General features: G+C 45.5%; 2 protein-coding genes across 2 annotated transcripts in view; one reads left to right on the top strand and one right to left on the bottom strand.

Moving 5' to 3' along the window:
- The window catches only part of LOC102042330 (24-hydroxycholesterol 7-alpha-hydroxylase), a 23,305-nt gene extending 15,457 nt beyond the window's left edge, over positions 1 to 7,848 (bottom strand). The window contains exons 1-2 of the mRNA XM_005430609.1: positions 7,647 to 7,848; positions 945 to 1,080 (exon numbers count right to left, since the gene is read on the bottom strand). Coding sequence (XP_005430666.1) covers positions 945 to 1,080; positions 7,647 to 7,823 — 313 coding nt within the window. The 5' untranslated portion in view covers positions 7,824 to 7,848. The remainder of the gene's footprint in view (positions 1 to 944; positions 1,081 to 7,646) is intronic.
- Positions 7,849 to 11,768: 3,920 nt separating this feature from the next.
- SLC25A27 (solute carrier family 25 member 27) overlaps positions 11,769 to 16,901 on the top strand; it is a 7,016-nt gene continuing 1,883 nt past the window's right edge. The window contains exons 1-6 of the mRNA XM_005430615.2: positions 11,769 to 12,004; positions 13,512 to 13,682; positions 14,597 to 14,681; positions 15,309 to 15,431; positions 16,121 to 16,233; positions 16,870 to 16,901. Coding sequence (XP_005430672.1) covers positions 11,902 to 12,004; positions 13,512 to 13,682; positions 14,597 to 14,681; positions 15,309 to 15,431; positions 16,121 to 16,233; positions 16,870 to 16,901 — 627 coding nt within the window. The 5' untranslated portion in view covers positions 11,769 to 11,901. The remainder of the gene's footprint in view (positions 12,005 to 13,511; positions 13,683 to 14,596; positions 14,682 to 15,308; positions 15,432 to 16,120; positions 16,234 to 16,869) is intronic.

Consider the following 16,901-nt stretch of genomic DNA (forward strand, 5'->3'; position numbering starts at 1 on the left):
TGCCACAGGAAGAAGTGAGATTTTGGGGGGTCCAGGGTTGGAGGGGGAGTTGTGCTTCAGTTTCCCTAGGAATGTGGCAGCTCCAGGAAGGAGGGAGAATTCAGGATGGGAATTTGGAGCAGGAATTTCAGGGATGCCAAGATGTTGGGGGTCTGTGCCTCAGTTTCCCCTGGAATGCTGCAGTAAAGAGCAGGAATTTGAGGGATCCCAGGATGAAGGGGGTTTTGTGCCTCAGTTTCCCCCTGGAATGTGGCATCCATCCATCCATCCATCCATCCATCCATCCATCCATCCATCCATCCATCCATCCATCCATCCCGCAGCCCTCCTGGCTGATGTAAAGATTTTGGTAATGACTCTGCTTCTCCCAGCCTATGTAACATCTTCCTGCCTCATGAAGCTTCAGTGCCAGAACCAACAATCCAGAGATTTCCCCCCAGTGGGATGTACAGAGATGTGCAGGCATGCCACAAAACTGAATGAAGTGAAAAATCCCCAGTTTGTGTCTCCATGCTATAGAAGCACATCCTCATAAACACCTCATCCTCTTCTAATGGCTGTTGTACTACTGTTGTATTGCTGCAAGCTGATTTTCCAGTGAAGTGATAGGATTACCTATGATTGCTCTTAACAAGGTACATGTATGTGGGGTGTCCAGCCACAGCAAAGGACCTGATCTCAAACTGGGGTTGCTGGATGGTGAAAATAATAACATTCCCTGGATCAGAAACTTCTGATTCCTTGAGACTGAATCCAAATCCCTCAGCTGGTTTACAGTACTGGGTTGTTGTGGAGAAACTGAATTTCACCATTTCACATCACAGTCATGGATTAAAATAAGCATTTAAGGCATAATCAAAAAGCCAACAGGCTTTTGGTTGGGATTTAATGTTCCTGGGTAACTAGATTTGGTTTCCTTTTAAAAAGAGACAGGTCTCAGTTACCTGCATTCTTGACAGCTTGCTGTACTGCCTGTTCAAAATTTAAGTCTTCAGATTTAAAAAATACTTCAGTTCCTTCTTCCTCAGTAACAAAAGTGAACCGTTTTCCCAGAGCAAATATTGTGAACACAGGTCCATGCTGGAACAAACAAAGATTTCCTGTCAGTACATTGTTAAGACATTTTGCAGGAGCCCCAGCACAACTTCAGTGCTGCTGAGAGGTCAGGAGGGAGGACCTGGTCATTCCTGCCCTCTGCTCACCTTGGGTCAGAACTGCACAGGATGAACATGAATCAGACCAAAATTTGCAGACTTATGACCAGAAGGGAATGTGGTAAGTGCCTGACCTCTTGCAGAGTAAAGACATTTCTTCTCTTAAATTAACACTTTATATTTGAATTACTTTGCAGCTCAAGCAATACAACCTATGTGGATTTAGAGAACTCAAGGTATGGGTTATCTTCTGCATACTTTGGCTGCTACAGCAAAGTACCAATACTGTAAAAATCCATAATCCTACAATTTCAGTCTACACTGTTTTAGGAAAAGAGTCCACCCTCCTGCATATTTTTATTATTTCAGGTTCCTTTCCTTTCCTTTTTCCTTCCCTTTCCCCTTTCCTTTCCTTTCCTTTCCTTTCCTTTCCTTTCCTTTCCTTTCCTTTCCTTTCCTTTCCTTTCCTTTCCTTTCCTTTCCTTTCCTTTCCTTTCCTTTCCCCCTGCCCTGTCTCCTAATACCAATGATTTCTTTCTTGTAGAGATTAATATCAAAACAGTGAACAACCTTTGAGCAGAACAGATTGACTGACATTCAGGAAAGGTTTTTGATGCCATAAATCATTATTTCATCTTCCCTTAATCTAACATCCTAGACCCTTCTTGAAACTTCCAGCAATAGGAATTCAATTCTGAGTTCCTACATTGTCAAAATGATCACTGATATTTGTAAATACTCCAAACTAGAAAACAAATGTGTAATATCTTCTGTCTGTCAGATGTAGGCATAAAAAGATCATTCTACCTTGCTCACATTGTTTATGCCATTGACTTAAACCATTTCTTTTGCTGTTGGTGTCTGTAGTGGAAATCCTGCTTCATCAAAAGCTCTTTGAAGCCAAGAAGAAGATTCCTCCTGGCATCAGTTGAATTTTGATTGTGTCCTTCAACTACAAATTATTAAAGAAAGAATGACAGTTCTAACTCTCTGGGTGATAATAAATAAAATATTGTTTTAATAACAAGTGTTCAAGGCCAGGCTGGACGAGGCTTTGAGCACCTGTCCACTGGAATTTGTCCCTGCCCATGGCAGGAGGTGGAACAAGATGAGCTTTAAGGTCCCTTCCAACACAGACCAATCTGTGATTCCATGACTCTATAATAGCTAAATTTCTAAGATTGCTTTTTGATGTCCATGTCCTCATCATCAGTCTGGATAAAAATCAGTGAATTTGTACCATGCTTAAAAATTGATGTTTAAAATTTTAAATTAACATTAAAATGTATTTAAACTAATTTTAAAATAAAATTAAATTTGAACTAATAGCAGCCTGCAATAACATTTATTCAATTAAGGTCACACTCAATTAAAGATTGGAACACTTTATTTTAGGTGATTACATGTGAGCAAGATGTCTGAGTTCCCATAATAGACAACAGAAATCAAGTCTGTGCAGTCAGGGGATCCCAAACACCAACTCAACAGACCATCTCCTGCACTCCTGGTTTTGGAGGGAGCTGAGCTGCCCTGGGACTCCACTGACAGCACCAACTACCCATCCAGCGACCATCCTGGTAACCTGCAAACACCCACACAACAATCTGGGTTTGAATCTCATCCAGCTTCCTGCAATCTATTTAGAATCATTAAAACTAGACCAGTATTTAACAAAACTGAAGAAAGAAAGCTCCATAGATGACCTTCTCCAGAATAAGTCAGTCTCACAGAGGAACACTGTTATGGCAGATATTCAAACAAATCTTTCAGAAAGCAGAATTTTGTGTCCAAATAGATATGACATTTGATAAATGCAAAGCAAAATTAAACTACTAAGAAAGGTTTGAGAATCAAACTAATAAAGGCAATCTGCCTCCCCATCAACAGAGACTTTTCCAAGCATGCCAGATGCAGGAAGCCTCCCAGTGTGCTGCTGAGCCTGATAAACACTCAAGGTGTAAGGAAACCAAGTGGGGAAGGAACCTGAGTTAGGGATTACATCAGGGTAGGACAAGTCCCACCTTGGAGCCTTTCACTGAGAGTGATGGAGTGAGACCTTGTTTTGGAGGAAGTATTGAGCAGAATGGACTTAAACAAGTTCTAGGTAAAACAGTGATAAATATTTCAATTCAGAACTCTCAAGGAATTAAAATAAGATGTTGCAGAACTCCCTATTGTGATCTGTTAAATCATCCTCGGCAACAGGAGGATGGACAGGCAAACATAGTGCCAGAAGGACCTGGGAAGCCTCAGAGTCATTTTGGTACTCAAAAAATTACAGTAAGTGTTATTAAAGACTGAAATTAGTAGTGGATAAATAGGATGTACTGCAAAAGAGCCCAGTACAGTTTTTAGGGAGACATAAGGTTGTGTGGTGTTAGAAGTATTTTCTAATTCATTCTTTGGAAGAAGTAAAAGTTTACTCATGATCTGGAGTCATTTGAGAGTCTAAAAAAATGAGAAGACCTAGAAATGTCACAGAAGAAGGCTTAGAATAATGATACTCTGAAATTACTCCAAAATCTATTATGCAAGTGCTAATAAATGGCTTCAAACTGTAAGCAAGTAGGTTTGCACTGGATATTTGGGAGAAATTCTCTATTGTGAGGATGGTGAGGCCCTGGCACAGGTTGCACAGAGAAGTTATGGATGCCCCATCTCTGGAATTGTTCAAGAGCAGGTTGGATGGGGCTCTGAGCACCCTAGGATAGTGGAAAGTGTCCGTTGTGGCAGAGGGGTTGGAATGAGATGATCTTTAAGGCTCCTTCCAACCCAAACCATTCCATGATAATTAATCTGGAGCTCTTATCTTGCTAGGAAAGGAGAGGAAAAAGGACAAGAAACATCTAAACCCATCCTGTGCCTACATCTTTAATTTGTGTTTCTGCCCATTCCATCTCAGCAGGACATTCTGTGCTAGTCAAAGTCAAAGGGATGCACAACATGCATGAATATTTCAATAAAAGGAGATTAAGTGAACTTAGATCCCAGGAAAAGAGGAAAAGATAATCATTATTCTCAGTTCCTCATAATAAGAAAGCTAATGGGCTTGAGATTAGGAGTTAGACGGTTTAAAACCAGACAGAATACTTTATTTATATGAGTCATGATTAAATTAAGGATTCACTGCTGTGCATTGCTGTGAAGCCAAATTTATACATAGGGTAACAAAGAGATTAGGTCAAATCATATAGGCGCAAATTCCAGCCTAGCAAAACCCTAAACCAGGAGCTGGGAAGAAAAAGCAGGAGGCTACATACTCTCCCACCTGGGTGTGCTCCTTACACCCTCTTACAGAACATCACCTACTGGCTGCTGTCCCAGACAGACACCTGAACAACCAGACTGCTCATCTGTCAAAATGTGTAATTGCATTGATGTTACACTGCAATAAAATCAGCTCCTGGAATGAGCTGTGGGGCAGCTCTGCACTTGTGTTATGGGAAGGTACCAATGGAGTGCAGGCTCTGCTGCCAGCACTGCACCCACGGTACTGCCCTGAAACAGCTTCTAAGGACACTCCACAACATAGAGAGATATAGAAAGAAAAGAAAATCCTTTTAGGATTTATTGCTTTCACTCATGAAAGCTAATTTTTTTTCCAAAATTGGGAAACACGTCAGTGCCACAGTAAGAGACAGATTCAAGCCTAAAGAAAGTAACACTCCAGAGAAATAAAAACTTCAGGATTATGTTCTCCAAAATCCCAAAGGAAATCAGGGAAATAGTCATATTCCCCAGGGGCACTGACAGGGGGCAACCACTCTCAGCTGAGACAGCTGCATTGCACCAAGAGCTCTGCTGGGAGCTGGGAGCACTGGGTGGATTTCTTCTCTCTCCCTTGGGTGTGCACACACACAGGGTCAGTTCCATGTCCTCTCTCTAGCTCAGGGACTGCAGCATTTTGGTCTTCTACACCTGGGACCAGTCACAGACCTTCAGTGACTCAGCTGTGGACACTGAGTATGGAAATGCTCCACCAGAAGCCTTCTCCAGCCTGCTCCCCTCCATGCGTCCCTTGCAGAGTAACCCAATGAGGCATCCCTCATCCAGCCACACAGAGCGGCCAACAGTCCTGGGACACAGCACCTTGTCCCAATTCAGCACTGTCTCTGAGAGGGATGTATGGATCCCACAGGTCCCTACAACAGTGCAGAACAATCTCCTGGGTTTAACTGAACTTTTCCCGTTTGCTTAATTAGCAAACTGATGACAAGAATTTGAAATTCCTTACTAACTCGTACCATGTTTGCCAGGCAAACTGGGGAGCCACCTTTTGAACCCCTCATTAAGCAGATCGCCCTGTATTTTATGGGGTATGGTGGTTCTGGTTATTTCCTGTCCATTCCAGACTGCTACAAAATTTGTCTCACCAGGCAGCTTGAGGAGGAAGAGGTGGTATCTTTTATTAGACAAGAGATTAAATATTTTATTAGAGCAGGGGAACTTTCTTTTCTTAGTCCCAGTGATGACACAAGGGGGAAAGGAGACAATTCTCCCAGCCCACGTGTTCTTCCGTGGGAGGAAAATAGAAGCAGCAAACTCCAAGCAAAGGGCAGGCTGGAAGCAGTGGAACTTTACTGTGTTACCCAGGACTTGAGAGAAAAAACAGTGAAGGACAGACACAAAAGGAATTAAGGAAGAAAGGAGTTAAGAAGGGAATTAAGAAAGACATGAGTGTCACTTTGACAGTCTGCAGGATTAAAATCCAGAGGAGGAATTGCAAGAGTCTCCCCTGAAGATAATGACCTTGCAGCGATGAGGAGGTTTCACACTGCCTAAAGCCTTTTTCTGGAACATCTTTTACGAGGCCAGCTCACTCATACTAAGGACACAACCTTATTCTGGCAGTATCAAGGAGCCTGGAATTGTTGCAGATGTATTTTGCAAGCCCTGTAGTGCCTGTTAATGACCCCTCTGGCAGCAGCACCTGTTTGGTTTGGCTGTGCTCTCCAACAGTGCCTACTCTTTTAAAAGGGAGCAAGCAGGAAAAGACTTATTTTTCCTGGCCTCAGGACAGCGTGCCAGTGCGGGAGGTGGGAAGGGAGGGAGACCTTCAGTGCCTGAGAAGGGTTTAAGGAGAGGAAGGGGACAACAAACAAGTGGCCTTCCTCAGAGGCAGGGAGACTGTCAGGTGATGGTGCTGCAGGCAGGTGGCCAACCTGGGAGGGATGGATGGAGACATCCCCCTTGGCCCAAGGGGGCCACAGGGAGAGGTCAGAAGGAGCTGCTGGACTAAAATCCAAAGGAAAGGCCCTACCAGCAAACACACAGTAAAGGGAAAGATGTAAGAAAGCCTTCTCTTCCTTCTTGTTTTGAGTTTTCAGACATTGAAAATGTTTCTTGTTCTAGTTTCTGTCCAACAAAACCAGAGGTTTATAAAGTCCTTCAGGTGTCCCTGGAGTGTGCAGATGTGTCAGCAGCTGCCACAGCATCAGCCTGGAGCCTAGAGGGTCTCCAGGCAAATGAACACCAAAATTAATTAATCCAGAACCAAAGAGTGTGCATTTGCACAGATGAAAGCTACAGGAAAGACACAGTAATATAAAATTTAAACTGGCCTGTCAAGCACAGAGAAGCCAAGAAACTCCAGATCATACCTCTGAGCTTACCCCATGATGCACCCAATGTGCTTTAATACAAGATTGACAGCTCTTGTTGTTCTCAAAGATCAGATTTAATCCTCTGCTTTAACATCATGAGTTTATAACAATTCAAAAAGAAATACAAATATGAAATCTAGCAGTTCAAAATGAAAAAAAGTAAATTTTAAACATCCACTATTTATTGATGTAGTTTGTTTTTTTTTTTTCAGGATGTAACAGTGGTTTCATTTTTCGCTAGTTTTTGCAAGTAGTGGGGCTGTGTGATCCTTCAGCATGGAACACTCAAGGCTGATGACACTATAGTAGCAGGTGATATAATCCCTGAATGTAAGTGGGAAACGGGTTTATGTCAGTTATTATTAAATATCTAGAAATTAAGAATTTGATCTCTTTCTATCTGACAGACACAGAAAAATTCAAGTCCAAGGGGTAAATCCTGACCCCTATGTTTAGTTAAGATTTTTAGGACAGAAAATTTTATCTGCCAAGCACATCTGTGTTGCTTGAATGCTGAGAGACACCAGCTGGTGTTCAAAAATCTCGCCTAACTTTAGGCATGCAAATAAGTAGTTTCCTGGTCCGGCACTTGGCATAGAGCTTTCCACATTATCTGAAACCAAGATTAACACACAGCCAGACTGCAAAAAGCAAAACGGCAGAGGTCCAAACAGGATGATCACAGCACAGAGATCGTGCCTGGATCAGATCCACAACTCACCAGTGCTGGTGGCACTATGCCGATTCTTCACCATTTAAATGCTCCTGACGTTATAAAACGTGACAGGAAAGGGCAAAACTGAACGCAGAAGTTTCTGCTTGCCTTTCCCCTTGCAGGCAGCCACCCTGAGCACGCACCCACGAGCAGGCAGGCTAGCACACGCATTACCTCGTTCCTGGCTCGCTCTATAAACTCCAGAGGAGCTTTCCCGAACTGAAACGCAGCTCCAAACCAAGGGATCCAGCTCCTGATGCAAGGAGGGGAGCTCGGGTTTCTCAGCTGAAACAAAAGAGCCTTGACAATGAGGAGTCCCAGGAGTGCTGCCAAGAGCAGAGCGAGATCCATTTTGCCTCTCGGCCGCCCGGCCCGGCCCCGGGCGCTGCTCCGCCTGCCCCGGCATGGCCGCGCTGGCCGCGCTCCGAGTTCTCGTCTCGGACCGGCCCTGCCAGCCGAGCGCTGCCACGGGGACAGCGTGAAAGCCCTGAGCAGCACAGGGCACAAGCCCTTGTTCTGTTAAAGGCAGAGCCAGTTCTGATCCGTTCTGGGATGAGGACCAACTCTGCTGCTTGCAAAACCTAGATGTTGCTGTGGCAAAGCCTTGGACTTTGTGGTGGTTGCTGGAAGGCCACCCGTGCAGCCAGGGACACAACCAGGGACACTGGCAAAGCAGTGCAGAGCCTTCTTCAATTTAAAAAAATATGCAGTATTGAGATTAGAAAGCAGAGAGCCTGTGATTTGCAGACATTTAGCTTTCAGCAAGTCAGAGAGGGCAAGAAACTTCTGCAGGCATCACCTTAAGCAGAAACCTTAAGAAAGGGATCTCTCGCCTGTCTGAGTTACCTCATTAAAGGCTGGATGTGTGTCCAGTGTCTGAGGAGCAGAGAAACACTTCTGAGGTTGAACTGACAGATCAAAATCTGCTGGCCACCTCTATTATATCTGTGCCATGTCAGAACACAAGGTTTCAGAGAGGTCAGATTAGTTTCTTTGCATGTGTGAAAGTGGCAGAGCAAAATTACTTACAGCATACATTAAGTATAAAAAACCCCTAGGAAGTGCTGTCAGCATCTACCCCCACACACCCTCAGCAGGTTTTAAGAGAACAGAAAGCCAGGAGGAGGGGCTGACAGACCAGATGAATGCGCTATCACTCAGGGGGACCTCAGCAGGCTGGAAAATGGGCAGAGAGGGACTTATCTCAAAATCAGAGAATGATGGCTCAGAAGGGACCCCAAGGGTCCCCTGGTGCAGCTTTTCCTGGGGAGAGAGAAAAAAAAAAAAAAGGACTTAATGAAGAGTTCAGCAAAGGGAAATGCCAAGTTTTGCCACTGGCAACGAACAACACCATGCACCAGTACAGGCTGACGGAGGGGGGCACCTGGGTGGATGGGAGGGAACTCTGCAGATCTGGGGTCCTGGTGGACACCAGGTTGAACACAAGTCAGAAATGGACCTTGAGTGCTCTGGGCTGCATCAGGGAAAGTGCTGCCAGCAGATTAAAGGAGGTGATCCTCTGCCAAGAGTGAAGTGCCAAAAAGGGCTGGAGCATCTGTCATTTGAGGAGAGGCTGAGGCAGCTGGGACAGCTCAGTCTGGAGAAGAGAAGGCTCAGGGGGATCTTCTCAGTGTGTATGAACACCTGAAGGGAGGGTGCAAAGAGGATGGAGCCAGGCTCTTCTCAGGGTGCCCAGTGAAAGGGCAAGAGGCAGTGGGCATAAACAAATACAGACACAAATACAGCTTAACTCACTTCCTATACAGGAAGGGGTGCACAAACAGGAATCTTTGTACCTGTGCAGACAGGCAGTACAGTAAAAGTAACACAGCAGAAATATACCTGATAGTAGGAGGTTAAGAGCTGTGAAAATTAGGTGTATGTCCTTCATTAAACAGTCATTTTGAAATACCTTGGGATGTTACATGTTGGTTGTAGGTGCAGAAGAACAAGCTCACACACGTCAGCTGTAACAAGGTCTTGATCTCCATTTTGCAGACTGTCTGGAACAAACAGATAAATCACTGTTAACTGTGATATTTCTACACTTTTGTGTTTAGCTATCACAGTTCTTTATATGTTTATTTCCTGGTTTTATTTTACCCATTAAATTATTTCTCTTCTTATAAAGGTGTAAAGTGATAAGAGAGCTAAAGGCCTTGTAATATTGGAGAAAATGCATATTTTCATTATATGCATGGTATATGTATATTTTCATTAACTGACTGAGTAGTGAGTTTAAAGTGATCTATGTATACAGGTCAGACAATTCCTCAAGCTTCTGTGAAGACATTCTTTAAAGGCTTTTGTGTTTGTTTTGGCCTTTTTTGTTTGTTTTGTTTAGGTTGTACTTTTAGGGCATCATTTGGTGAAGGACATGAGATGCAAGGCACTGTTGTGAGGAGGACACAGCCAGTAGGAATGTGTAACAGTTGCTGCCAAGCTTTCGTCAGGCTGGGCAGTGGTTAATGCTTAATGGTTTTTAAAGTGAACTAACACAGAGGCACGGGTGGGGGCCCTGGGCAGTCTGGCTGCCTTACTCCAGCAGCACACACCTGGCCAAGACCCTGCTGCTGGGCTTCCACCCCATCTGAAGTCCACACTCTCTCCCTCTATATGCAGCCTTTGGTCAAACTGGCTTGGGCCAGAAACCAAAAAACTCCATCTCACTGAGAATTGAATAAATGAATAGGAAAGGTCCTCTCTGCTGGTGCTGACTTCTCAGGATTTTGGGGATATAGGAACTCCAGGTGTTAGATGATCTCCATGAGTACTGGCCCTTCTCTTCTGGCCCCCACACATCACAGAGCTGTCCATGCAAGCATCCACCTCTAGTCAGGCTCATTTCAAAGGTCCTGTGGGAAGAGAATATTCCTCTTCACAGCCATCCCCCAAACATCTGGTTTTAAAAATAATCTATTTCTTCAGGCTAGAAATGACCATGGAGAGCTGCTCCTTCCACAGGATGCTGCAATGCTATGAGGTTAACTTTAAGGAGGGATTTTTGTAGTTTTCTACTCCCTACAGCATGGTCATAGAGAAAACAGAATGACCCAGAGGTGTAGAGCTAAAGGAAGGTTGTGAAACCCTCATCCTGGGAGGTTTTCAGGGGACCAAACAAGACCTTGGGCAACCTGCTGTAACTCCAAAGCTCTCCCTGCTGTGACAGAGGACTGCAGGATGACTGCAGGTGAACTCTAGAGGTCCTCTCTACCCCACATCACAGTCGGTGGTACACAGGCTGATAGAGTGTGGCACAAACTGACCCAAGCCCACAGAACAGCTGTGGAGGGAGGCACGAAGTACCACAGCAGATGGCATGAACTGTCCAGAAACAGGCTCTGAACCACTCATACCTTCCATGCAGCCAGGCACATTTGCATTAGATTGCAATATCCCCTGTCCCCATTTTTAACTACAGCTTTGTCAGGAGTTTGTTTTATCCCTGCATGAATTCTAATGAATTTTAACCCCAAGAAGGATCCAATTTAATACCAATTACTGGTGACCAATGAGGTAGATTCATCCAACTTCAACTGAATATTTCACCTGCAATGCTCCCTTAATTTGTCTGAATTCTTTTGGCAGGGACCACACACCAAAGCTTTAGGCAGTCAGAGGTGTGGGGAGGTGTTCTGGGATAAGTTTCTGTGACCAAAAAAATTCTCAAATCAGCATGAGGATTACTGACTAATGGCTAATGATTAGCTTAGGGATTCAGCTGAGCCTTAATGATAAATGAAAAGCTCTACAATAATTTAAGAGAAATTAGAACTGGCGCATAACAGGACTTCAGCACCCAGCCAGGAAAAGCTTTAAACTTTTCACTCAAGAGCTATGAGAAGTGATCAATTTCTCCCATCCCAGGCTTGCTGGGATCCTGATTCAAACTGCAGTGCTGCGTGCCTAATCCGCAGCCCCAGCTCGGCACGTAGCTGTTGCTAATGAAGCTCTTACTAAAGCAGATCTGGATCAATTAATCCCTCCCGGATGCAGCTGCTTGACACGGGAACGGAGTTTGGGGCTCCCCAGGCACTGCTGCCAACGACAGCACCCCTCAAAGCAAACAGAACCCTCGTGTAATCTTGCGCTCTCATTAATGATTACTCTTTTTAATGTCGATAATGGACAAATCCGTGCGTGTGTCTGTACCTGCAGCCTCGGTTTCCAGGCATAGAGCAGCCTTGGTGACAGACTACATTTCCCAGGAGCCTGTTGCCCCGGAGTCTCTTCTGTCACTGCAGGAGGACCTTGCAGCTCTGCAGAGCCACTCGGGCTGCTGCAATTCCCGGTGCTGGCGCTGGAGAAACATGACCTTCCGCAGCTTGTCTCCTAAACCACCCCGAGCTGACCTGCGCTAGGGCCCGCTCCTGCTGCGGACACAGCCGGGCAGGGTGGCTGGTTACCCTCGGTTCATGTGAGATGCTAGATGTCACCTGCAGAAGAAGAGAGGAGCTTACCTCTTCCAGAGAGATGGCCCCGAGCCAGCAAATTCGCTCTGTCAGCCTGTGCAGCGGCTGTGGCAGAACTAGGTACAACTCACCGTGGTTTTCCGAGAGGGAAGGGGGGTCAGATTTACTTACGGGGGGGTAGGGGGAACATCAGTCCCCGGATGCCTCATTTCTCAGTGTTCTGCTCCAGCAAATCTGCATTTCACTGTGCTAGTCGTGGCTTTTCCATAATCTAAGTGTTTTATGCCGCCTGACCGTGGCTGGAGGGAGGGTTTTTCAGGATGAAATCTTTGCCTCGGAGACTGAAGGGCTGCAGTCATTAACTCAGTGCAGTTGTGACTAATTTAAGCTTTGCACTGGCTGGGTTTCCAGAGAAAGCCTGAAGAGACAGGCAGATCTGTTGCCTAAGTTACTAGCAAGGCCTTATTCCTTCAGAAATTTCTTTTTCGTAGTCAATGAAGGTTAATCAAAGAAAAATCAACTCTTAAGTTTCTGGTCACAGTGGAGATACTTATAAAAATGGAGTTGGAAAACTGCTTGGTGAAATATGGAATAGAAGCCCACTGGCATCTGTGTATCACTGCTTTGTGACCAAGTAACTTATTTTTAATATTTTTCAGCACGTTCTTTATAATTTCTACAGGCTCTTACAGGCAACTCACATTTCTCTAAGGATTTGTAACTTCTCAGTCTTTGTTACTCTTTAAACATGAATGCCAAATTTAATGCACAAATAGACTATAAACCTGCTGAGGATATCCCTCACAAATAGACTATAAACCTGCAGTGAGTGCCTTCCCCTGGCACCTGAGTCCTGCTTTGGAAGGATCCTGGTGTGTCTCAGAGGTATGGAAACAAAGACAAGCCCTGCTCCTTCCCTGCCACAGGCTGGGAAGGTCCATCACCAGGCACTCCTGGCCTGGAACTGAAATGAGGGGCACAAATATTTATTCATACTGTTTCAGGAGCTGCCCTGGGAAGCTGAGATCACCTTGGATCTCCTTCACTGGGCACCAGGCTGGGCATTATTCCTGTGCCTGTATAATGAAAGCAAGCATGCTTTAGGGTGGTTTGTAGGACAGATATGTATGTAAGTTTGTAGGTGAGCCTGAATGTATGTCAGCATTATGATGACCTCTGTGGAGTTGCTCCTGTCCATAACATGTGCTGCCACTGTGCTGGACAGTGGCTGGACAGAATTGGAAAGATCACATGATCAGTTGAGAGATATGACTGGTCTATATTCAGGGGAAGTAACTGGAATGGGATTTTTAATCCTGAGTCCCTCAGAAGGTACACATATTTGCATAACAAATCTGCAAAACTAAATACGGGAGAAAGACTGTGTGTTTGACAGGAATGTCATTTAGTTACTTGTACCTAGAGCCACTTTTAACAGACCTGGATGAGAATTCTCCTTTTCTTCAGGGATCTCCTGGACCCTGTTGGGTACAGCCCCTGCTCCTTGCTGGTGCCTGCCCAGCCCCTTGGGCTCTGGCAGGGCGCTGTGGTGAGGCTGTTCCCGGCACGGGAGGTCTCCCTGCAGCCGCACTGGTATTCACGTGTGTTCCCGGCCCTTTGCCCTCAGTGACATTTCCCCTGGATCTCACGAAAACCCGGCTGCAGATCCAAGGTGAAGCTGTGGCCGGGCCGGCGGTCCCGTACCGCGGGATGCTGCGCACGGCGGCTGGAATCGCGCAAGAGGAGGGGGTATGGAAGCTCTGGCAAGGAGCCACACCGGCCGTCTACCGCCACATAGGTGAATATCTGCTCGTGATGGGACACGATGGGTCTTGCCTCCTGTGGCCAAGCCTTTCGGAGTGAGCTTGCCATATCTTCTTGTACTTTAAATATATCTGTGAGGAGTTTTCAGTCTAGCCTGCAATCCCACTTTGAAATATACGAGATTTCAGATCAATAGCATCTCTTCCTTCCCTTTTCCAGTCCTTCATGGCCTTATTCTGGCTTCTGGGAAAAAAAATAGAAGTTCTCTGTCATCTTTGCATGAAGGTCTTGTTCAGGAAGTCCAGACACTCAGAGTTCTCAGAATAAATGTCTCATATGTGAGGGAAGTGGGGACAGATTAGGAAAAAGGATGGGAAAAATTATGAGGTTGCAAGCATAAGGGAAAAATACAATTGCTTAAAAGAAATGCATTAGCACAATTTGCATTTTTTGGAAACACAAGTAACAGCTTGCCACAAGTAACAGCTTTCTGTGCTTTAGTTGGAAATACGGTGACAACAACAAACCTCAAAAGCACTTGTGGAGGTTTTTTGCTTGGCATCAGCCCAGAAGGAGGCAATGCAGTCCCATCTCCTTAGGGTGCAGGCAAAGCTGTGCTGCCTCTTGGCAGACCTGTGGCTCACCCAGAGAGATTTTTTTGATGCTAAAACACCCTGGCTCTCCCCCTGACACCCAGCAAACCCCTCACTTTCCCCACCCTGGCTCTCCCCCTGACACCAGGCAAACCCCTCACTTTCCCCACCCTGGCTCTCCCCCTGACACCCGGCAAACCCCTCACTTTCCCCATTCAGATCACAAACATGAGAGCAGTGACCAGCTGACCCAGGTGAGCTCTGGAGTGTCATAAACCAAGGTCTTGATCTCTCTCTCACTGTGACCTCCAGAAATGCAGACCCAAGAACTGTCTCTTGATTTTGTTTTCCACAGTATACACTGGTGTTCGGATGGTTACTTACGAACATCTCCGTGACTCCATGCTTGGCAGGGCAGAGGGTGAAAGCTTTCCTCTCTGGTAATGTTGCATATTCATGCATATTTATTGCTTGCTTGGGGATTGTCCTTAGTGTAGGAGACCTACAGCCATATCTTAGGTCTAAAATGTATCTGGTTTTAGAATGGGATTGATAAAATCTACTGCAAAATACCTGTCATGCCCAATGCTACAGGAAGGGGGACCTATGGATAATACTGAAATTTCTGATTTTACTAAAATAAATAGACCATAAAATTAACACAACTCATCTAGTAGCAGTGGGAGAGAAAGAAAAGTTGCATATATCAGCAAGCAGTTTGGAATTTCAGGTGGGCATTCAGTTATAATACACGGAGCATCATCCTTCACTTGTGTACTTTGCCATCCTGCCTTTAAACCTTAAGCAAAGAGCAAAATGTAACCTTGTTTTGGTTTTTTTTCCCCCAGGTAAGTTTTAACCCTTTTTGAAAATTGACAGAAATATTACTGACTACTTTAACAACCTGCAGCCACCACAGTTATTACCTTTGCTTTGGCTGTTAATATGTGGAATAACCACTTACACTTGTTCCACTTGGGTTGTGCTGCTGAACTCTTCAGCTTGAGCACTGCGACCTGGGAAAATTTTCAGTGTATTCTGGAGCACAATTTCTCTCCATTTGGCAGGAAAGCTGTGGTTGGAGGCGTATCTGCGGGTGCCATTGGACAGTTTTTTGCCAGCCCAACTGATCTGGTGAAGGTGCAGATGCAGATGGAGGGGAAAAGGAAGTTGGAAGGAAAGCCGTTACGGTTGGTTCCTCTCAGAGCTGGTGTTTCTTGCCCTGTTACTGATCACTCTTTGGCCCAGGGTGTGTTTCTCTGTGTTTTCTGCCACCCCTTCTTCCCAACTGCTGTGCCCTTTTACAGGGAGAGCACCCGATGGCTCTGGGCAGTGAAGAGGGGAGGGATTCAAGACCTCCTCCTTATTCCATTTATACTCATTTCTTTATTCTGATTTATTGGTCCCAGAGACCACAAACCCATCCTGTGTGCTACAGCCAGTCCATGCCAGCACTGCAGCATGGGGAGGGGAGGACGCTTTCTGAAGATGGAAGAAAGCATGAGTGAAATGGCTTGTGGAGGATGCACAGGCACAAGGAAGGCTGGCACACAGCAGGGCTTGAGACTCTTCTGCAAATACCATGACATGCTGCTCTTTGCATGCCAAACTGCTGCCATCGTTTGGTGTCACATACATTTAGTATTGTAACCCACTGTGGGATCTAAGGCTTGTCTGCTGTTAGGGACCAGATCACTGCTTTGCAAAGCAACTGGTATCTCTGGTAAAATATTGTGGCATAAAAGTCAAAGACAGATCCAAAAGTGGATCCTTGCAGGTATAAATTCCTAATCTTATGTGAGGACCCAGTGCAGCAAAGTATTGGAACATGCAAAGATTTCACTGGGCTGTCTACCCACAGGTTTCATCTTGATTTCAGGTTTCGGGGCGTGCACCACGCATTTCTGAAGATCCTGTCTGAAGGAGGAGTAAGGGGACTTTGGGCTGGATGGGTACCAAATGTCCAGAGAGCTGCTCTGGTGAATATGGGAGGTAAATGGAGTAACTTGGCCTGTAGCACTTAAGGCCCCACCAAAGCTTTAAGAAAAAAGAGCTCAGCTGCTCCCTTTGTCTTTGTGCTCTGTCTGGAGTACACTGCAGGTGACCTCTGCCTTGTGCACCTGTGTTTTGGTCCTGTGGAAATCAAACGGCTTAAAAAAACAGTTTTTACCTGAATTTAAGGAAAAGTGAGCCAGAAGCTGAAGGGGTCCCATGGCCAGCAAAGCAGGGATTTCACCAGCCACAACCCAGTGCCCAAGTGAGGTGAGCAGGGCACAACCAGCAAAGGCAGCCAGGGTTCACCAAGATCCAGATCTGTGGGGAAGTGTGTGGTGATGAGGCAAGTGTGAGACCAAGCCAGGAAGCTGAGCCAGCAACAGGGCTGGTGAGGGTCACCCAGATACAGCTCAGCATCATGTAAGGTAAGTCAGAGCAGATGGGAGCAGAAAGGAGAAGGTACTCACAGGTCTAAAGACAGGACTCAGGTGCCACAGCCCTCATTAAAAACGGGGGCAGAGTGCCAGTTGTGCCAAAGGCAGGAGCCTCAGTGGAAATGAACATCCTGTGTTGTGAACAGCACAGACCATTCACTCCTGACAGTGCTGTTTTTTCTCATTATCCTCTTTACAGATCTGACCACTTATGACACAGTGAAACTCTTC

Source organism: Geospiza fortis, unplaced genomic scaffold, assembly GCF_000277835.1.
Source record: "Geospiza fortis unplaced genomic scaffold, GeoFor_1.0 scaffold52, whole genome shotgun sequence".
Taxonomy (NCBI): domain Eukaryota; kingdom Metazoa; phylum Chordata; class Aves; order Passeriformes; family Thraupidae; genus Geospiza; species Geospiza fortis.